Consider the following 23,965-nt stretch of genomic DNA (forward strand, 5'->3'; position numbering starts at 1 on the left):
TGTGTGTGTGTGTGTGTAAAAAGTGGGTGTAGGATGCCTCTGTTCAAAGTACAGGGGGTTATTCCAGAAAGCGGGTTTAGTGAAAACTCAGAGTAAATTAAATCAGAGTAAGCAGTAAACCTCCTAATAGAAGAGCCCTATGGCTTCATTCTCCTAGCAAAACAAAGACATAAGGCTCTTTTATTAGGAGGTTTACTACTTGCTCTGAGTTAACTAACTCCGAGTTTTCACTAAACCTGCTTTCTGGAATAACCCCCCCCCCCCCCCCCCCCCCCCCCCGCAGAAACCACGAGCACCTAAAGACAAAACAAACCAAACAAAGCAAAATAAAACACCACAGACATACATTACCTGTGCAATTTCTCAACGTTATAATACAGTTCTGAACAAGTTGAGGAGTAAACCCAGACACATAAAGGGTATCATTTAACTGGGTATCCTTATTTTCCTAAAACGGTCTGTAAATTCTGAATATTCATTCAAACTAAATTTGTTAATCAAATTCTTAAGGCTCTGTAAGCAATGGGCAGAGGACAACCAATTATTCTCTCAGCTACATTAAAATAAAATTGCAGGTTATCGAACCTACAGGTATATGTGTTCTTTTAGAGTAGACAGGACACATTACAAAGTTTCGGCCAGTTGAACAACAGACCTGGACAACCAGTTCTACATTCTGAAACACACATGACTTCAACAGTTGGCGGAAATTGTTCTCTTGCTCCTACTTTTTCTATGGAGGGAGGGAATGATACAAAGGGAGGAGCAGATTGGAATCGTGACGTCAGCTAGGAATGAGGGAGTGAATGTTCCGGGTCAGAAACTGGACTAAGAGGAAATAAACTCTAGGAGAAGGAAAAAGACGAATTAAATAAAACCAAACAGACATGTAATCGTTCGCGAAAGAAGCTTCGGAACGTTTTTCACCATTACAGGAGAGATGTGGCAAGAGGGATAAATCAGGAAAACCAAAGTCTTTTACAGTGAGGAGGAGCACTACGACGTTTTATTCCATGTTACACTGTGCAGTATATTTGAGCCCGGGGAGGTGGTGTAGTTGTTTGCGTGAATTTGAGTTTTGCATGAACAACTGCAACGTATGCGAATTTTCACACCTTGATAGTTTGTAGTTGTTGCGTTCTTTCCACGCTTGTTTTCATTTAGTTTTAATTTCGCATAGTTATAGTTAAGAGACTCCGGCTACTTCACACTACGGAGATAGCTTGTGGATCATCACCCCCGTGATGTTTCACTGTATACCCCTGTGGCGGTGCAACCGTCACATTGAATCGATCGACAAACGCCACTGCTCCCTGTTGTACGTTCCAGATGAGATTTATCGCTATAGTCGGAGTTTGGAGGAGCTTTTACTGGACGCAAACCAACTCCGTGACTTGCCCAAGGTAAGATAAAGCTTAGAGTAGCCTGAACCTGAAAAGGCGCCTGTTGATATTTAGCTTGCTAAGAACTTATTGTCCATAGCAACTGTCTGCTTAATTAAGGACCGAAGATGTTCATTCATAGTGTAACTGTGTGTATGTTTTCGTTTGACTGTATATCTCGAGCAAATGTGAAAAACTCTCCTCAGTTTTCACAAACCTGTGGCTGGCCTAAACTGATGGTGGCAGGTACGGCGGGTTACATTACAATGAGCTGTATTCCACACGTTACGCAATGTCAGATAGGCCGTGGATATCATAGGAATTTTCCGAAGAAAGCTTAATCTTGGCAGTTTTACCTACCACTTCCACAACCACTTTAAGCTGATTATTGTAACTCTTCAAATCAGTGTTTTCCAGTGAAACAAATACAAGATGAAAATTCAAAAATACTTGAATGAACTTCTTTAAAATAGTTTTTTTGGATTTCTAATCAGAATCTGTAATTTTGATTCATTGCAATTTATCAGTAGCCTCTATCAAACGTAAATGAAGTCATTAGTTTAGAAAAATCAACTAGGCCTACATGATATAAAAGTAGTTACATTTACATTCAGTTCCACCTGTGCCACTTCACTCAACTCTGGGTCATTGGGTCTCTCACAAGTTTCAGTTTATTTGTTGCTATTCAAATTCTGTTTTCACATTAAAGCTTAAATATGCGTCAATCAGACTTTCTGGCAACTTCAGCAAATATGTTTTTTGCTGTAGGTTAAAGCCGAACAGTTTTAGTGAAATCATTTTCAATCTCTCCTTTTGGCTTTAACTTGTGAGTATTATGAAGGTGTCAGTGTAGATGTTTCTTGCTTGCCTTGCTGATAAATGTACCACAAGAATTGCTTATGGTGTTCCTTGGCATGTAAATAATCTTATTCTGGATGGATGAATGGATTTGCAGTGCTAGGCTATAGGCTGCTGTGATTGTTGTGTGACTACATCCCATCACTCTAGGGTTCATGGAGCACTTATCCCTTCTCCTGGACTTTCATATACACACACACACATATATATATATATATATATATATATATATATATATATATATATGTATGTCTGTGTGTGTGTGTGTGTGTATATATGTATATATATATATATATATATATATATATATATATATATATATATATATATATAGCCATTATCCATTTGTATTAATAAACTGGATATTTTACTCACGTGATCACATTAATCCTTTAGTTAAGTTTGTAAACTCAATCTGTGGGACTGTTTTCTTTCAGTTTGATTGAATAGAGTGAAAATCACTATGAGAGATTTCAACATTGACTTATACAAAAGCATTTTGGTTTCTTTTTTTTCTGTTAATGAAACAACCAACCATTTCATACAGCATGACAGTCTTTCTGTTTTCCCAGAATGTTTCTGCTGTTGCAAATGAACATTTTGTCAGACAAATGAGGTTTTGATTTTTTTTTTCGACTATAGTTTTCCATCAGTTAATTTAGACTTGCTTTCTTGTGTCGGGTCCAGAATATTCATTTCAGTGCATTTCAGGATCTAGGGATGTGTTTCATTGAGAGTTTAGCTGTATCCTCTGTGTTTGTTGTTTTCAAGTAAGGGCTTAATTGAGTAGAGTAGCCGTTTCCTTTCTTTAGAAGCTGAATCACCGAACGGTACCTTTTGCGTGGGTATGTAGCGTGTGGTGACTCTTTCTTTTGAGTCATGACGACTTAAAATAAGTTTTCAAGGGCCATCAGGAGCCAGTACTACGGCGATGTATCATAGCCTAGATAAAATGTGCCTACTGGATTTTATTACTAACATGTGGAAACACGAAACTCTTGTCAACCAGCCACGTATCATACTTTCCCTTTAAGAGCACCGTGGCTGTGGAGAGAAAATTCCAGTTTGTTTTTTTTCTTTTTTTAAGCTGTTTCATGTTTGAAACCTTCCTTAAGACTGGTGGAACACTGATTGTTTTACCCCCGAGCTGTATCTATTTTACTTATTGTAGTTTTATAGGCTTTTAAAAAACTCAGGGACGAACCGAAAACTAATAAAAAAAAAAAAAACAGTCGGGGCTGTCTGAGGCATGACTGTCACCTTCATAATCAAGGATAGCTTTTCTTTATGATATTGAACAATTATGGGTGTACTTATAATTCACTGTAATTGTGCAGGTGTTCAATTGTTAGGAGGCTGTGGGTTGATTGTGGGAGGAAAGTGACATTTAGCCAGGCTCCTCACACATGGCCTGTATTGAAAGGACTGTCAGGAGAGGCAAGTTTGTGACCATTCCACTCATGCTGATACTTGTGAATTGTGTAATTGAACGTTGAAGATGAACCACAGCGTTGTCATGGCATGTTCTATAACAGCCTTTTGAATTTCTTTTTAGGCGCTGTTGTCATATGATTTTAAGATAAAAAGTGCTCAAATTTGAAAAGATAGGGCCTTGCTTGCTTGACAGTGTCATTTGGCTTGGAATGTTTGTCATTCCCTTACACCCTGCCATGGTGTCGAAGCTCCGCCCACTCAGATGTGCTGGCACCAGGGCTCTTGTAGTTTGTTTTGTTAAGTTAATGAAGTTGGGCAGCTGTTTGAAGAGGAGTCAGGGATATCTCTGTTAAGACAGACCAGACACGCCTCCCAAGTTGAATTTAAAGTGAGGCTTCGAAAAATGGGAAGTGCTGTTAATTTCGTTAAAGCTGATGCCCATAGACGTTAGTCAGATTGTAATCAGAGATCTGCATTGACTTTGTGCTGGTGATTTAAGTAAGAATGGTTGTAGTGACAATCTGTGACAATCTCTCTCTATAAACTGAGACAGGACATATTTTTTGGTTCATTAAATCTACAAGCTTTTTTGGTCCCACGATAAATGTGTTTTTATCATTTTATCATCAGTTTTTTAAAATTCATGTATTGTTTGTTCTAAACTAATTAACTACCAGTGTTCATAAGCTGGGAGGCTCATGGAAATACGGTTTTTGTTATCTCAGACTTGCTTCAAGTCAGGTTTCAAATATTGACAGAGTAGTTAAAAGGCTAATGTATACTTGTCATTGGAATCTGTCAGGTGGAGGAGGGGCTGGCGGCGGGACGGGGAACTACATTAACAGGAACAACAAGTTCAGTGCTGGAGAATCGAGTCTTCTAAAACTACCTTTTGATTACCCACAGATACTGCTTGGCGATTCTGACCTCGATGATTCGATAAAGATTTGGGGGACGTTCTTTTGTCAGCCTAAACCATTTAGACTAAATGTATAATGTTACAATGTTGATTCTGAGGTAGACCTGTTGCTTCTTGGTTAGTGCTGGCTTTCTACAGTCAACACCCACTGAATGGCCATAATTACTCTCTTACCATGTCTACAGGTAAAAACAATGTAAAGGTCAGAACAGGAAGAGTGACTTCTCTTTTTGATTTTAGAGGTGGTGTTCAATCAGATTTCTCAGAGAGTTAGTACGGACATTCTCCTAAAAATATTTAAACAATAGGCTTGTATAAATAAAGGCAGAATTTTATAGGGTGGCAACCAAGTATCTATATTTTCCCATGACAGGCCTGCAAACTCTATTACCTGGAAAACAAAACTAATAGGACCTGGTGTGAAGCAGCTGCCATGTTGGTTGAACAAATAGGCCTACATGGGAACACAGTTCATTGTAATGTATGTTTTTTTTTTTTTTCTGATAAGCAAATGCAGTGCCATGCTAATTATAAAGGAGCAGGGTAGTTGTATGGTGTTAGCATCCTTTATAATATTGATATTTTAATTGTCAGTTTCTGTATGTCTGCATTTATCAGACTTTTTTATGGTGTTGACGCTGTTTACAAAGTATTTGACCATGATTCAGATATATAATATTAGCGCCACAGTAAATGATTTACAGGGGTCGATTGAAATGCATCATTCAGTACATGAAATTGAAAGCATCGAGAGGAAAAAAAGAGAAATATTCAAGTTGGTTTCGAATTTCACAGTTTCATTCAGTTTGCCTAAATACATTTCTGTTTATCATTTCTCTAGTCATATTTTTACACTGCTATTTCACATTAGGCATATGAAATTGATTTTAAGACTTTAGGGGTAGTTTTTTTGGGGGAAGGGCTTGAGCCATTGTTTTGGTAGCAGAGATGATAGGGTTTTTCTCCTGACAACTGGATGGCCAAACTGTTAAACTGCGGTTGCATTCATTGATTGATTAGAATACCCGTGAGTTCTGTGAAAACAATAGGGCACACAGTAATTTGCTCAGCTTTCATGTCATACAAACAGCGTTTATTTTGAGTAATAATATAGTCCAAAATATGAGGGCAAAAATTAATTTTGCCTTTCTTTTTGGTTGTTTGTTTTGAGCTGTTTTAAACAATTTAAACACTGTTTTGAGAAATGCTTCAGCATTGTTGAAACTGTCTCCATAGGAGGAAGTTGTGAGTAAGCTTTGTTTATTTTATTCAACTTTATAAACACTAAACCAAGCATTCTCAGTCATTTATATGGTTCATGGACTGTAGTTTATGCTCTTCTACATGCCATTATGTATTTTATTACTGAACTATTTTGTCTTTGACCACTTACCATATTTGACCATTGACTTTTAAGGCTAACGCAACAGCAGGCATTATTCTTATTTCCCTGTCACTGCTGTGTCATGTCATGCATTGGTTGAACACTGTTGTTCAGATTGTGAACTCAGAGGCTATGAGTGAGTGGTGGGAGGGAGTAGACAAGTAGGTCATTCAGAATGATTGAGATGAATAGTTGATTACATCACTGTGGGTATAAACGCTGGCTTTTTTTGCCAGGCCACTGAACATTCTTAATTACCCAACTTCTTTGTCAGTTAGAGGTTAAAGGAATAGATTGGTCTGTATACAAGTGTTTACTTGCTTTCTGTCTTATTTGCAGTAAATAGTTAACACCAAAAGAGATGTTTAATCAAAAAACCTGGTACTGGTGTTTAATTATTTTGAACAAGAAATATAAACTAGCAACAAATTTGACCAGTAAAGATTAGCTAGCATTGTTTTGATTCACCTCATTGGCAGTGCATAAATGCTGGCTAGCTCATGGTGACATCAGTTGTTCAATGATATCCAAGATTTTCCATGTGCAACATAACGTCATTGTTCTCTTCAGAAGGTGACGTCATAATTGTTTAAGGAATTTGGAAGTGAAGTGTTAGAGGACAGAGGTCAGGGCAGAGGCATTGATACTAAGGACTTTGGTCTTACAGATTGTGCTTTGATGTAGTATAAGGATCTTTTACGCATTTAGAAATTTCTGTCAGAAGAAAATGTTTCCGTTTTGTTTACAGTACTACTATAATGTTGAACATATGAGACCCTGTTGTCATTTATGACAGGGATGTCGATGGTTGTTTATGAATGGGACAAATGAAATACTATGACTCAATGTCGGGCACCAACAGTGTGACAGAGCATCTTACATATACTGTTCCAATAGCCCGAGGTTATTTAGGCAACCAGTCGGTTAATGTAACCACCAATTTGTCTTCAAACTTGGAAAGAGGATTGTAATTACATTCTTTTCACTTAATAAATTGCAAAAATAAATAGTTTTACGAGATTAATGGCATGTGCACATCTAGTCATTCTTAAGATAGTCTTTTTTTTTTTTCACAAAAAGTAATCAGCTGTCAAAAAATACCCAGCGGGATAGGGATGGACTGGGAGGAAGGAGGTAAACACATTTTGAAGAGCAAAAGAAGAGTTTTTTCATGGTTACGTTTCTAATTACCAGTGTTTTGTTTTAAAGTGGTCAGGCCACAAATAAAGCCAGCATTCTACATTTCTCTAACCCTTTTGTGTATCAGCTAATCCAAAGCTTTTTTTGTTTTGTTTTGTTTTTCAGCCATTTTTCCAGCTAGTTAAGCTAAGAAAACTTGGATTGAGTGACAATGAGATCCAGAGACTCCCCCCGGATATAGCCAACTTCATGCAACTAGTAGAACTTGATGTGTCACGGAATGGTAAGAGAATGCCGTTTACAAGCTAAACTTGAAGGGTCGTCAGTGCTTTGGAACTGTTAGCAGTTTGGAAGGGTCATGATGCGCGGAATTACAAAACCATCCTATTTTCTCTGAAGCCTTTTTCTTTTTTAGCAACAATGTAGTGTGTCATAAGAGTTTAAGACAAAATCTCTGGATTATATTTAGACTCAAAGCACTGATTCTCTGTTTTGGACATTGCTTTCCAAAGTTTAGTCACTGACATTAAACATGTAGATCTACTCCCAAAAGTTGATATGGATTAGACTAATTGCTCAGCCCTCAGTAAAATGTCTGTGAAATAGGTTTGGTCTAAAATTCTTTGCGCTTCCCATACAATTGGCATGACACGCCCTACATATTTTTGAGGTTTCACAGTGGTTTCAGACACTCCACAGTTAAGTACAACATCTGAAAAAAAATGGGTTAACTTTAATTCCTGGCTTGATCACAGAGCATCCAAAAAGAAACACTTTCAGAGTCGTAATTATCTTGATTATATCAGCTATTTTAGAAGTTCAAATGGCAATTTTACAACCAGCTCTCTATGTTTGGCAGGGCCCATAATAATTTGTGGCAGCTCAGATGATCCTAAATAGTTGTCTGTCTCTTGAGAATTTATGTATTCTCTCTGTTTACACTTTGTCTGACTTACAAGCTTCTTAGGGAAGACCCGATGTTGGCTTAAATAAACTTTTGCCCCTCTTTGAGTAATAATACTCTTCCTCTCTGTGTTCTTTTACCTCCTGCAGTTGCATAGTTGTTATGTCTCTTACGATCTGAATGTAACATGTCTTGTTTCTCCTTTCATACAGACATTATGGAAATCCCTGAAAGCATCTCATACTGTAAAGCTCTCCAAGTAGCAGATTTTAGTGGGAACCCACTGACCAGGTAATAACCATGACAATGTGTTTTTTAAAGCACAGCTTATTTCTGAAAATGAAATTGCTGATTTGCCGAAATGAGCATTCGATGTCCAAATCTTCCTAGCTTGTGAGAGTGATTCGTCCTTTAAACATTTAGCATGTTCAACCTGCGTGTTCCTGTGACCTGTTCTTGAACTCCACCATGACCTCATATTTATCGAACAGTCATTGTTAATAATCACTACTCAGTCAGGGCACATTTCATTGAAATTAATGAAGTCCAGCTTTGTCGTACATATGTTTGGCATAGATATTTATAAGATTTTTTTAGCAGTCATGTTTGACTTCAGTGGTTTGTCAATGTCTTATTTGACTGTTATTATTCATTTGAAATTTACTGAAATTTAACTCCCAAGAACTTTATTTTGTTGTTTTCATTAACCTCACCCATTGTTTTCAGAGTGAAAAATGAGGGGCTGTAATTTTGTCATATAAAAAAGCAACCACTTGATTGGAAAAGAGCACTTTCCTCTGAGTGTTGACTTAATTCTTTGCAGCACTCTTGTGATTTTCCTTTTAATGAGACGTAAATGGAAACGTAATGAGTCCAAAACATCTCCTTGGATACGTATACACGATATTTTAATAGACGTGTTTGACAGGCCAGCCGTAATGAATTTACTTTGGGTATCTTTTGCCCCAGTTTGACTGTCAGCTATCGCTTTACTGCTAGAGAGTTAATTTGTCTAGATAGAGCTGTTTTATCACTACAAAACCATGCTACTTTTTTGAAGTCACCATTTTGCAATGGAGTGGGAGTTTTAGAGCATGTTTTCAGACTTCAGGACATTGTTCTAGATAGATGTGACATGTTGTCCTACATTTCCTTTACTTCATGGTGCTGTGACAGTTAATGATCTGCTCTTTTGCACAGACAATAATCTGTTGATGCATACACACGTAAATGTTTATGCCAAGGTGCACGCACTTGTAAATGCTTCCACAGAACACCTACAAACTGGTTGTGTTTAGTTTCTCTTTGTGTGTTTGTTGGTCAAATGCTTGAGAGGCTTCAGTCATATGCCATACTTATAATGTGTTTAATTTGAAATCTGTTTATATTTTCAGATTGCCAGAAAGTTTCCCAGAGTTACGGAATTTAACATGCCTTTCCATCAACGATATTTCATTGCAAGTGCTTCCAGATAACATTGGAAAGTAAGTGTCCTCTGTTTTTAATCACTGTTGCAAAATACTGTTACGTCAAGCCACATTTAACTTTTCGTATGTGACGTTAGCAGGATGCCTCTGTCGTTACGCTGGAATCAGCTGAGAAGCAGGGTTAGGGACATGACTTTGATAGCTGTACTGTGTTCTGCTGAGTTAGACACAGAGAATACAACCATTTGACATCATTACAGGCTTAAACTGTTGGACTCAAGCATCCATATGCCAAATTCTTCAAAATATTTTGATTTTATATTTCGTATTGAGTTTTATCACCAAACTGTTTCATTGTGCATATTAGATTCGAGGTTAGATATGAAATTTGTTGTTAATGACATTCACTCATCAAGAACTATCGTTTATATCTTTATTATTACCAAGTCTTTAAATGGATGTGTATTGTCAGCGCAGAGCTCACTTTGAGTTGTACGTTGTCTCTTTGATGATTTCCAATGTGTGTCTTTCCATAAACAGAGCTGAAATTCCCTCGTATGGTTATCCTTTGACTTTGATGGTCACTGTGGGTAAGGGTTTTGCAAAACCCTCATCTTTATTGGATTCCATTGTTTTTCTTGTCTGCTAAGTGTAGAATCAATCAGCTGCTGATGTTTCAGGGAAAAAGCTTCCTTGCTTGTTGTGTTGCAAAATCAGCCAGACAAAAACAAAGTGTTGCCAAACATGTTGATTTATGACTTTTTTGAAAATTGTCAGCATGTTTACATACTGTGGCCTATCTGTAGATGCAGAAGAAGACAGTGGTTGGCATCGTTTAGTTCATTGTCACAGCATTGTTGCCAGTGTACGTAATGTCTTCTGTTTGCCCAGTGTGCTCTGCTCTGCTCTGTTCTCCAAGTTTCATTATGTGCGTAGACATAGTGATGAATGTCTTGTTTTTTTCCACCTTTGAATAAACGGCACGGTGACAATTGTCTGAAAATATGACACAATACAGCCGTAATCTTTATGCAAACTGCGTGGTTGTCCTTTGAGCCTCTTTTTTTGAACTGATGACTCAGTTGTACTTTTTTTCCAGATAGAAGTTTGGTATTTTTATGGAGGAGTTTGTTTTTCTCCTTTATCCTCACTTTGTGATTCCATGACCCTGCTAATTTCCTGTGTAATTTCCTCTTGCTTGTCTGCTATGTTCCAGACAGTTCTGAAGTGGAGTTGAACTCTAGTGCTTGTACAGTTTGACCCAACTGCTTGTATTGAACAAACTGGAGTTTTAGGATTAGAGTGGCCAGCTTTTCTTTGTTTTTGTTTTGTTTTTTTGTCTGTGTACAGTCTGGTGTACCTGTAGACAATTGCTAGAGGGAGTTTCTTAGATGAGTATGTTGTAGCTTTATTTAAATGTTGTGATGTGTATATCCGTTCAATTTCTGATACAAATTTCTAGGTACATGCATGATTAGGACTAAATTAGGCAAATTCCACGTCTACAAAGTAAAGTGTAGAATAAAAACTTAGTGTGAAATTGGTTTCAAGTCTTGTACCAGACTCTTATCTGTATCACTCAGGAAGGATGTGCTGTGATCAGAAAGTAATGATGTTGCTCTGTCTTTCATGCCATTTCTTTTCCTTTTTGTGATTTGTCTTGATGATAGTGGTTGACAAGAGGTGTGCAGTGTTCTCTGTTGTCTCCTGTTTTGTAGTTTTCTACTGCAGTGGATATGAGTGTTGGAGAGAGGAAGACTAACATATAAAATTAGAGAGAGCCTTTGTAGAAACACTATCCATTATGACAATCCGATAACTATTTTCATGTTTATTTTAAATGTCCATGCAGTCAGTTTGCGCTTTTTAAAATGGTGAACGCATTGTATTAGCCGCACAAGTCTAGCGTTGCTGTGTGTGAATTATTACATCAGCTGACGTGATTACAGAAACATTTTTTTCTCTTGTCTTTTTAATCTGTCACAGAGAGAGCTGACAGCCTGTTGTGAGTCAGTGAGAAAGGTTGGTCTGCCGTCACAATGACACGGCACCAGCTTGCCCTGTGTCTGAGGACATAGTATTTATAGATATAAATCCCATCACCACACAATCCTTCAACCTTCATTTATTTTTATTTATATATTTATTTATTTCTTTTCTCATTATGCGGGGATGAGAGGGTCATAGTAGATTTGTGATGGAAGACCTTCCAGCGATTTAGCTTTGATGCCACAAAGCTTGAATTACTTATCATTTCTTTTCTTTTTTCTTTGTTTCATTTCTTTTCTTTTATTTTCTTTTGTAAAGCGATATTTGGTAATTGTGTTTAGTGGGTGTTCGCGACTTCTTAGCCCACTCAGATTTGTTTTGTGTTCTGGAACCTAATTTGACTATGGATTCTGTAGATAACAGTTACTGTGGCTAGGGTGTACATGTGTGTGCTGATAAATGATATGGATCATGTGTAAAGACTCAGCTGAGAAACTGCATACCTGTACTTGCAGATGCTCACTACACTGCATAGGGGTGGAATGAATAGGCCTAACTCGGAGGTGTCAGGGGTGTCCTGAAAGGCCAAGGTTGTGCTATTTTTCTTGTGGTCTCTCATTGGCTGAGAAATACACACACACACACACACACACACACCTGTTTTCCAGGTAAAAAAAAAAAACAGCATGTAATTAAGAAGTGAAAACTAAAAGAAGAAGGACCTTGGTCATTCAGAACAGAGTTCTGACACCCGTGGCCTAAATAGAAGAAAGCGGTTATACATGACCTGTTGTTGTAACCTGTTTATTTAATTTTATTTTATTTCAGTCAGTCGTTCACTTTTCACACATCTGGAAAAATCTGTCACTTTTTATATGGCAACATAACACAAAAAGTCATTTGTATTTCATTTGTGCTCTCCTGTTTACAATGGCAGGATCCCAGAGATTTTTCATTGAATGTTACATTGAATCAAAATAGATCTATTTCTAAAACATTCCCCCTCCCCCGTCACAGCTTAGAGCTTGACAGGACGACAGAAAGTTATTATGCTTGTTTTTCAAGGCCCTGGAGCTTAGATTTCTATGGCTTCGTTCTATATAGCCTGAACTAGTAATCCTCTTTCCACCCCCCCCCCCCCCCTTTTTTTTTAAACAGACAAACTTGATTACTTTCTGTGTGATTTTCACAGGGATCAGGATATACCTAGATTACACAGCAGAATGCAAATGAGATGACCATGGGGGTGTTTTTAATTTTATTTATTTAGGATTAACTTTCTATTCTATTCTCACTTCATGCAGCAGGTCAAATGGTCAGTCAGTGCTGGGAATTGTGAATGACTGAATAAATTTGTACTTCTTCAGTAACAACACTGGACATTGTCAGACTGATCCAGAAAATCAAGGACTAGTTTATCAGTTTAATCTTATGTATTTTTACAAGGAAATATTTTGGTATCCAGTGAATTCCCAAGACTGTACTAGTGTTCTAGGGTAAGCACTTGTGCTTTACTTTAATTGTGTCCCTCTGACCTGCCCCTCCCCCCTCCCAGATATTATCAGAGGCTCTGCACCACTTTGGTCTATGCAGTCAGATCTGAATTAGTATCTTGTCAACGAGTCAGTTGTTATATTATAGAGAATATCGATCATTTACTTGATCTTTGACCTTTGGTGGATCCATACAGTTGACGGCAGCAGAGGAGCTACATTAAGAATGAATGAAGCCCTCTAACTTTGTTTGTTGTGTTGTTTTTGCGGCATTCTGAGACTGATTGTGAGATAGACAGGAATTCACGATTAAATTTCTGCTTTCTTTCCTTTGCAGCCTCTCAAATTTGGTATCACTGGAACTTCGAGAGAATCTGTTGACGTATTTACCAGAGTAAGTCATGACATCTATCTTCCTGTCTGACTGCAAACTCAAGGGCATATAGAGGTTGTGGTTATCTACTCCTCTGACCACCATGAGAATGTAAACCCTGGTGCTGATAACACTGGACATGATGGAAAATCTTTTATTTATTGATTCATTCACTAGCTTACCATTAACATATGAGTATTCATATTCTCTCTTGGCTTTCTCAGGTCTCTATCTCAACTTCACAGACTTGAAGAACTAGATCTAGGGAACAATGAACTTTATAGTTTGGTAAGTCCTTTCTGAAACAAAGCATATAAACTTTTCAGAGTAACACGTGTACATTTCCAAACAGACTGCAAATCAGTGCCAAATGAAACTTTTCTTAGTGCAATTCTCAAGTTTAAAATGAGGATTGGGTTATTTTTTTGGACTGATGGCTATGTGATGGAGTGAAAACAGACTACAGTGGAATGCTGCTTCATAAATGTTTCACATAACTGTGTAGTGCTGTTTACGTTGGTGTCAGACACCCACTGTTACCTCTCACTCAGTGTGTAATAATTCTCTCAAACTTGTTCCTCTTTAAGCCTGAAACAATAGGTTGTCTTGTCAGCTTGAAGGACCTGTGGCTGGATGGAAACCAGTTGACCGAAATACCACCGGTAAAACATCTCTGCAATGTTTTGATAACGTAATGTTTTAAGAAGTTGTCGTGGTTTGTCTCCCCAGTCCTCACTCGAGATTACTGAGTCATGCTTTTCACCCTTGATTGCACCTCATTTGTTGTGTGTGTGTGTCTGTATGTCTGTGTGGGTGTGTACGTGCTTCTTTTGAGAGACAGAAATGTATTAATCTCATTGTACAACATCTCATTAGCTATTTTTGCATTGACTGAACAGTTTAAAGCAATCAAGGATGTTGTTGTAACCCTTTAATCACTTCATATTTTGTTCTCATATTACCAAACCACATAGAAAATGAAGAACATGCCGTACAGAACTTCCATAGCCATATTCCACATCACATTTACGTGCTCCTTAATTGCTTGTTTTTCATGTCGCCGGTTTGGTATCTTACATTTTGTTACTCAGACGCTGTGTGTGTCTTTCTGTTCTCAGGAGATGGGCAGTATGAAAAGCTTGCTGTGCCTGGATGTTTCGGAGAATAAGCTGGAGCGTCTTCCGGAGGAAATGGCAGGTCTCCTCTCTCTCACTGACCTACTGGTGTCCCAGAATCTCATCGAAGCCCTGCCAGAGGGCATAGGTCAGTATTGACACATCCAGCCCTCTTACTGAGCAGTGCTTTGTCAGCGAGTATCAATTGCATAATTTTAACAGTTGCCGAGCCTGATGCCGCGTAACCTAAATGCCTTTTCTGTGCTGTAATCTTCCTTTTTGTTTTCATTAAACAAATTGAATAAAAAAAAGAATATTTAGAATATGCACTTTGTGCATTGTTTTTGGTTTACATTTGGAGTGTTTAATATTTAGCTCAGAAAGATTATGTGAACTGAGCAGGGTTAGCTGAATTTGCCACTGTCCCACTGGCCTACATTTGAACATTTTAATATGTGCATAAAAGCGTTGTGTGCAGTGGTGGAGAGATCGCAGCTCAAACGGAGCTGCTCCTCAGACATGTGATGGGCAGCGTAATCTTACAGAACTGCGTGTTCTTCAACAGGAAAATTAAAGCGGCTTTCGATACTAAAAGCTGATCAAAACAGACTCACCCAGCTGCCAGACAGCATTGGCCACTGTGAAAACCTCACGGAACTTGTGCTGACAGAGAACCAGCTGCTAGTGAGTACTTTCTCCAGTTTTCAAACGAACTGCTGTTGCTAATAACCATATACCTTAACATCACTCAGATATAGATGTAACATATGTTTAAAAAATATTAAAATAATGATCTCAGTTTTCTTAGGCCTGACAATGTTCTATTGTCTGCTTATCTCAAGCTGCTGTTCTCGGGTGCTTGTGGCATGCTCAGAATAGTTCAGTAACAATGTAAATAATGTGTCATAATTAGTAATAAGTTTGATTTTAATCTTGCGAGTTGATTTTATTAACTAAACACAGTCATTCATTTTATTGATTTGTAAGATGTGATTGTTTTGCCAGACCCAGTGCAGTTGCTGAACAATTAAAAGAGCTCTTGAAACAAACACTCTTTGAATTATGTAGCCTTGAGTCCTTTCCCATTCTCACCTCTTAAGAGAGTGAAATCCAGTAGTTTGGGAGTCCCACACATCATGACCCAAAGGCACCTTTTCATCCTAATTAGTTTTTCATGCCATGTGTTCGTATGACTATTTAATCTTTTAGCACAAGAGTGACCTTAGGAGAGACTTATTGTTTTATTCCTGCAGTTCTGATGCAGTACTCTGATACTGCTATCGTTTTATTGTCATCTGTCAAATTGTATAGTAATAATAATACATTGCTCTCTCTTCTTTAGAGCCTGCCAAAAAGTATTGGAAACCTTAAGAAACTGTCCAACTTCAACTGTGATAGAAATCGCTTAACATCTATACCTAAAGAGGTATGTAATATTCAAGACTTGGTGTGAATAAAATGTGTTTAAAAAACATTGCAAAATCCTCGGCCGCCTTCTCTTTGTCAGCAGTTTATTTTTCCTCCCAGATTCTCCAGACTTTTGCAGTCAGTCCTTTTACTCTGTTGGCTATAAACCATATACTTATTTTGTGAAAAAAGGGTGAAGTTCATTAGTGATGGTTGTGTCAGTTGAGTGACAGCTAAGGTGACTGTGCATGGCGTATTCACAGGACCTAAATGTGTATCGTTAGTCCCTTTGAAGTAGTCAGCTGTCTTAATTTCAGTTGCCTGACTGAAACGTGTGTGATTTGTTTGCTTTTTTTTCTATTTATGTCCACAGTCCTTTTTAAGGTGTCTTTGATATCAGTTCATTTTGAAAAGAAATGCGTGTGGTCTCTTCCCTGACATTTGACAATTCCTGTAACATTGTTTTTCTTGCGGAACACAAAATTGAACCACGTGAATTGGTTGTTCAGAAAAAAGAAAAAGAAAAAAAACAGGCCAGGAGAAATAGTTATTTGTGTAACTTTGTGTTAAATAGTTGACAGATCCTCTTAAAAATGGCTTTTTGGTTTTTTTTTTTGCTTTTTGAAAGTCTGAATACAAATACTTCCTCCTTCAATTTTAACCTTTATCCTTGACAAGGGACACATGTAGTCTGTACTCCTTTTTATGTGCGGGCAATGAGTAGTTTAAGGTGTTAAAGATGTTTTGAAAGTGAATACCACTGTGGTTTGTGTATTGGCAAAAGCTGTTGAAGGCCTTTTTTTTTTTTTTTTTAATTCTTACCTCTAGTTTTGGATCAGGTCATGAACTGTGGGAAAGACACAATGCTGAACTATTGTTTAGGAGAGAACCACAGTTTGATAGATAGTCCCATTCCAAATTCTTTGGTTTTTGTTTGTATCTTATGTCTCCAAGGCTTTTTTTTCCCTTGGAATTTTTTTGTGCCATGCAAAGTGACAACGGCTAAAGACAGTGTTAGGGAAGCTACTTTGAAAGCATAGCTTTGCAAGCTACCAGTTACATCACAGTGGAAGAAGTTGAACTACAGCAAAGCTACCCTTGGGAGAAATCTAATTTGGTTAACTAAAGCTATTTAGAAAAGGTAGTTCAAGCTACTTTATGACAAAATGATCAAATTGACAATGTACATGTGATACAAAATTATAACAAAATATAACTAAAAATCATATGCCAGCCAAAATGCCACTCAACTGATGTTTTTGCAAAAAGTGCCCACTTGTTCGCAGGTCATACATAAACCAAAAAAATAAAATACCCCACTATTCATGGGAAGGTCTATGTTTGTAGTTTCAGTAGATAACTACACAAAAAATGACAAAAAAAGGTAAGTTATCTACTTGAATCACTATGCAAATATGAATGTTGTTGAACTACCAGCAAGCTACTGCAAAATGTAGTTAAACTACTAGTGTAATTACATGTAGTTCACCACTCCCGAACACTGGCTATAGATGTAAATATGACATAGTGACTATCAGTGCTATAGGTGTAAATATGACCGTGAATATAGTTGCTATAGATATATATGTGACAGAGTAACTCCATCTGCTATAGATGTAAATATGGCAGAGTGACTCCAGCTGCTATAGATGTAAATGTGACAGTGAATATAGCTGCTATAGATGTAACCAGAGATGCAGTTCTGCTGGAAAATGCAGATGTGAGTGTGCTGATTGCATCAGTTTTTGAATGACATTTCATAACTGGCTTTTGCTGTGGCCTAAGTCTAAACATGATCAATTGCTTCGAGGAGCAAAAAACCTTTGAATCCAACTATCGACTGCCACTGTGTGCAAATCACCAAATTCTAAGTTTTTGCTCTCATTCTTAGTTGCTTGATGTGGTACGATAAAATTGAGAATGTGTGCGATTACAGACCAAAACAGCAATGATGGACAAATGAGACTTCATAACTGTGTCAAACTATCGACTGCCGCTGTGTGCAATCCGTCATCGTACCACTCTAGACCTAAAATTTTCCCCATTCATTTTCAATGGGAACATAAGGGATTAAAAATGGCAGTTAGAAAAAAAAACGAGCGGACCAATCAATTAACTGTATACAAGTGCACTACTATGCATTAGGACGGATCCCTTAAGGTATCGTGAAAACTGTGGGAGTAGATACGGTCAGAAAATGACTGGAATAAAAATAATAATACTAATAATAAAAATCCCTCATCTCGATACTAGGAAATACGAGAACACGAAGAATGAGTGGAAACAGCGCCAAAACTGCAATACCTCATCCTACCACTTGAAATCGAAGAACAATATGAATATGACAGACTGACTATAACATCCGTAGATATAAATAGGGCAGAGCGACTATTGCTGCTATAGATGGTAATAGAGCAGAGTGACTATAGCTACTGTGGATACTGGCCATGCTGACTCGGGTTGTTTGTGTTAGACCAAGATATTAGTATTTAAATGGTCAGTATTTAATTGACAGAGAGGAATTTTTTTTGTTGCCAAAGAGCATCGTTCTGTCTTCCATACACTAACTTGGCTACTGTGGGGCCAATGTTGGATCCATTTCTCACTTGTAAATTTGCTTGTATAGTATTGATCATTAGCATTGTTTTTTGTGCAGCCCAAGCTGCTGTGCTGAAGACGTTGTCAGTGTATTTATTGGTGGATATTATCTGACCAATAAAAGCATAAAACAGCCCACATTTTAAGAGGATTTTCAGCCCCTGATGTTTGGTTGCTTCACAACACTAAGAGCTCCTTCTAATTCATCTGAGCACATGCTGAATAGCCCTTTCAACTCGGCTATCTTGTGCCTGTTTGTTTGGACTTTGGTAAAGATACTGTAGGTTACTGATAAAGAAGTGTTAAATATAGCACTATACAGATCACGTCCTGTAGATGAATTGCAGAGTAAAAGAGGGAGCGCTATGTTCATATTACATTGTGTGGTTGGTTTAATGGTAAAACCTTCACATTCTGTGAGCTTCAACTACAAGTGAAGCAATTGTCTGTGAGACCCTTACACAATCCACCTGGTGTGTTTTAAAGTAGGGAATCGGCTCTTTACATAATAATTTGTCACTGAGCTGCTTGTAAACGCATTTCAATCTTCTGTTCTGTCAAGCTTTTTATGTGTTTATCTGATTTCTTGGTCATTTTTGTTGGTTGTGTGAATTGTGTCTGTACTAATTTTTATTGGGTTTTTATTATCGTTCTGTCTTGTTCTGCTGTGCTTTTCTACACTTGCAAGCTGTTGTCCCTTTCACTTGTCCAGGGACAAGAGATGAAATTATCTCTCCAGCAAATTCTGGGAGAGTGCATGGTCCCTAATTTAATTGTGGGACAGTCCATGGTCCCTAATTAAATAAAATAAGTGGGGTTTTTTTTGTTTTTTTTTGTGAGTTAGCTGCTGGTCATTTTGGTTTCCATAGGTGATCATGTGGTGTTTTTCACTCGTTCTCTTATGACTTCTTTAACAGTAGTTCTCAAACACCTGCGAAACAGCAGCTGTGCTTTGCAGTCTCTAGCTGCATTCTGTTCAATGATGCTGTATTCCATCTCTGACCACAGAGGTCTGTTAGCACACACACTGACCTGGAGCAACTTTCCACCACAAGCAGCTACTGTGTGTGTGTGTGTGTGTGTGTGTGTGTGTGTGTGTGAGAGACACACTTAAATCTGTGTGGTATTTGTGTATCTGTTGCATGACATCAGCACTTGGGGGTTTGGATCTTCCATAGCCCAGACAATGGTACAGTTTGTTATGTTATCCATTTATTTCTCCATTTACTTTTTTTTCACCTCCCTTCCAAGTTTTCTTTAACTCAAAACCGTCCAGTGTTCAGGAGAAGGCAAGCTTTGGTCAAAGTCTAGTGTGAAAGACGCTCTTTCTATCGACACAATAGGTCAGTGTCTAGAGAATGTGGTACCCGCAGAGGGAGCTTCACTCTCACTGATCCTTCTGACGTAACACACACCACCCAAGTCCACTGACACACACACACACATTCACCACTTGTTCTTTTATTTCTAATGGGAGAGTGTGTGAAGCATGTTCCTGGCTCGTTATTCAAAAGTTCAGGTCTCTGTTTCTGAGCTAGATGTAGTTATATTTTATTTATTAATTTTATAAAGGAGATTAATCAAATCTTTCGTTAAAGACATAGCAATCCCTTTTCCCAGACCTGTGTTTTTGAACGTGTGGTTTTACTTGTGTGAGTTGCATGACATTTAGCTGTCTCATCAAATCCACCTGGGACTATGCCCCCCACCCCACTTGTCAGCTTAACTACAGCAAGTTCTTTAGCTTAGCCGTATCCTTTTAATTTAATGAGACGCCATTTCTGTATTTGTTGGCTGGTCAGGTCTGGCCATCGGCTGATGTGTAGATTACCGTATGCACTTAAGCTGTCCATTAACTCTCTACTCTTTTCCACCACTAATTGCTTCTAATTTTAGCCTGACTGTCAAACCCTATCGGGAATCTATGTATCTTGCATTAAGCTAACCAATTATCGTGTGTAGGAGTATGGTGGCTTATCCTGACCAGTGATTCAGAACATGTATTCAGTCATCTCCTCTGCCTGTCTTTGTTTTAGAATGTCAGTATGTTTGCTTTCTCCGTTCATCTGTTCAGTATCTCTTTCTGTGGCCATCTGTGGCAATCCTTAAAGCTGAAGACTAGCACATTCATTTTTTCATGAGGGTCAAATCTTTGCTCATGGGGGAATTGTCTTGTGGCTTAAACCAAAGATAATTATTCTCCCTGACTATTTCTATTTTTTGATTTTTTGGTTGTTTCCGTCATGCTCACATGTGTGGTCTTCACTTTTCACACACAGATAGGAGGATGCAAGGGCCTGAATGTCTTCTGTGTTCGAGAGAATCGACTCACTCGTATTCCCTCTGAGCTCTCACAGGCCACAGAGCTGCATGTTTTGGATGTTTCTGGAAACAGGTATGACAGACGACATTCTCTAAAAATAATCCCCTTGCTAATACTAGGCTTGTGTTTGTGTCTAGTGGTGCAACTAGCACTGTCATCACGATGAGCGTCAGAGTAATTTTTCTGTACCAGCAGATGACAGATGCAAGATGCTTGGTTTCAGACATTCACAAACACCTTTTCACTGGGATTAAGATGGAAATGCCTTGGTTGGGATTGACACTGTGAATTTGGTGGGTGAATGGGCATGTTTCTGTGTTTTCCTGCAGGTTGGGGTATTTGCCTATGTCTCTGACGACACTGCGACTCAAGGCCCTGTGGTTGTCCGAGAACCAGTCCCAGCCTCTGCTTACCTTCCAGACGGACGTGGACCCTGAGTCTGGAGAAAAAGTCTTGACCTGTGTTCTTCTGCCCCAGCAGCCCTGCGAATCAGACAAAGGTAAACTATACCGTTACTGTTTGGTTCAGTGTCAGATTATGGGCTGGCTCAGGCCTGTTTGACATCACTGATGAGCAAAGCTGTCCGAGGAACGGGCTCTGGTACATGGTACATGATACAGCCACAGGCCTTTAATTCTTTAAAAAAATGGTGTTCTTTACTTATTGACTTTTGTGCGTGGAGTTTGTTCTCAGACTATCTGCTCAGTCTGTATTTGTTTCCTCCATATCACAGAGAATAATGTAATGGCAGCTGATACCACACAATTGAGAGTGATTTTGATTTGGGCGGTAACGGGCAGGGCACCATTCTAAAACAGTTCGCTGTTAGGTTTTTAACCTCAAGTGAATGCATAGTGCGTTCAATGAAACCGTAGCCTCTTTAAGGTTGTCCTGGCCCTCAGCGAACTGACCTAATCCCGTGAGGTGTAATATTTCTTTAACAGCCTGCTCTGCTGCCTACTTATGCAGTGCTTAATCTATGCTTCAACCTTAAGGGTTTAATTGTGCGGAAAGCAGCCTTGATTTGATCAGATGTCATATGGAAGGATAGATTGGGTGTAGCGTGAGCTGATATGTTAAAATCGTCTGGCAACCATGAGCTTTCTGTGGAATCCTCAGCTGATGTGTTTAATATACAGCCGGTGGATTGGACGGCTAAAGAGGCTTACCTCCGATTGGTCCACCTCCTTTTAAAAGCATGCAGTATAGCAGAGATACGTTCAACAGTGTGTCCACAAAAATATAAGTCTTTCCCAGTTGGAGATTATTGTAATTATTTTACTTTGTCTATAACCTCTCTTTGAACCATGGTCAATGCTTAATATCTGAATGATCAGGTTGCTTTGGGTGCAGATTTTCATCTTGCCTGTCATATTGTTTTTTATTTTATTTTTTTATTTAATGATATCTCCTTCATCTTTACATTTATTATGCTGGCTCATTGGTGGAATGGAGGTGGGTGTAATACTTGTGCAGGTCAAGCAACTGTGGGTTAGTTGGAGGATGGGGGGGGGGGGCAGATTGTGTTGCAATTAGCCTGGGACTAAGCTGGGATTTGAAACTGTCATCTGGCATCTTGAAGCTTTCCTTTACCAGTTCTGGCTCACCAAACAGTTTCAGCAGCTCCTCTGCATTTAAACGTGCTTTTCCTTTTTTCCCTATATTAGACCATATGGTATGATCGTTCCTCATTCAGTCAAGATTAAGGGAACAGATTTGGGCCTGAGCTTTCTGTCTTTGTCTGCTGGCTTTAGGCTCAGATAACCTGGCTCGATGTGGAGCTTTGGAGAGTCTGGTCAACGACATGGTGGATGACACGTGGGATTCTCGAGCCATGAACAGAATAAGTGCCATCCGCTTCCTGGAGGAAGATGATGATGAAGATGATGAAAAGGTGAGAGACAAATAGGGCCTCTTAAATGTGATTTTTGATGGTGATGCTGTCAAATTCCATGTTTATCTTTTTTAATCACTTTTAATGCTCTATGTAATGAACAACGTATTAGTTCCTATCATACCTTGAATGCTGGTCTGATTGGCCAGAACAATCAGACAACAATGATCAGCCACCAGATCAGGGCAACGTTCTCTCACTAATCTTGCACAATATTATAAATAGAGGTTTTCAGCTGCTTAGAACCTGGCTCATCTCGAGACCATTGAAGTTGCAGTTACCACTCTAGTGCAAATATTTACATTGGTGCCTCCAATTATTAGTCATGCAGTAATGAAATTAAAAACTTCTAATTGCAATAGAGCTACAAATGACCAGTTAAAATGAAATATGTAGAAATATGTGGTATACTGCAGAATTTATTTATATATATATATATATACATATTATATGTGTGTGTGTGTGTGTGTGTGTGTGTATATATATGTATGTATGTATGTATGTATGTATGTATGTGTATATATATATATAGATATAGATAGATATAAATATATAGATAGATAGATATAGATATAGATAGATATAGATATATAGATTATTTGCATAGTTTTAGATATACACATACACACATAAATATATGTTTCTTTCTTTCTTCTCTTTTAGGGAACACTAATGCGGCGGGCCACGCCACACCCTGGCGAATTGAAAAACATGAAGAAGGCTGCGGAGAACCTTCGCAACGACATGAATGCTGCCAAAGGCCTGGATTCCAACAAAAATGAGGTCAATAATGCTGGCGACAGAGTGACCACGTCTGTGTGACTTTTTTACCTCAGAAATGTCTTCTACCTTCTGTCTCGCGTCATGTAACCCTGTATAACTGTCCTCCCCTCCCCTGCGGGACCAAACCTCTCTCCTGTGGCTCAACCCTGCAAGTGCCAGACCATCTTATCACCTCCCAGCACCTCCCCTCTTCATCTCCTTCTCTGACCCAGGGACTGGGCCCTGACCCCCAGAGAACACGTGCTCACGTGCCTTCTTCTCTAATGACGTCCAGAGCAATAATCTGCACAGTCGTGCACACTTTTTTAAAAAAAAATGTACTTTTAAATTTAGGGCTTTTAATTTTTAGAGACAGAGAATAGGTAGTTGCACTATTTTGAGTCTTAGTATGACTGTCAAAATCTTCATAGATATAATAAATATATATATTTGTTCTATTTTTATTTGTTTTTGTTTTGTTTTGGTTTTTTGAAACACTGGGTGACTTTTTTATTAATTATTGGGGATACAATGAACCCAGGAATTTTTGGACCTACTGATCT

At 38.4% G+C, this 23,965-nt stretch overlaps 1 protein-coding gene across 1 annotated transcript; it reads left to right on the plus strand.

Annotated features, from left to right (window-relative positions):
* Positions 1-853: 853 nt before the first annotated feature.
* lrrc1 (leucine rich repeat containing 1) lies at positions 854-23,703 on the plus strand. The gene is made up of 14 exons (XM_030771951.1): positions 854-1,403; positions 7,283-7,400; positions 8,234-8,312; positions 9,416-9,505; positions 13,268-13,324; positions 13,528-13,591; positions 13,891-13,965; positions 14,422-14,566; positions 14,984-15,102; positions 15,761-15,844; positions 20,703-20,818; positions 21,076-21,263; positions 22,501-22,640; positions 23,304-23,703. Exons 1-14 carry the CDS (start codon positions 1,245-1,247, stop codon positions 23,460-23,462), a joined length of 1,593 nt encoding a protein of 530 aa, XP_030627811.1. The 5' UTR covers positions 854-1,244; the 3' UTR covers positions 23,463-23,703.
* Positions 23,704-23,965: the final 262 nt, after the last annotated feature.

This window comes from Chanos chanos, chromosome 4 (assembly GCF_902362185.1).
Source record: "Chanos chanos chromosome 4, fChaCha1.1, whole genome shotgun sequence".
Classification (NCBI taxonomy): Eukaryota; Metazoa; Chordata; class Actinopteri; order Gonorynchiformes; family Chanidae; genus Chanos; species Chanos chanos.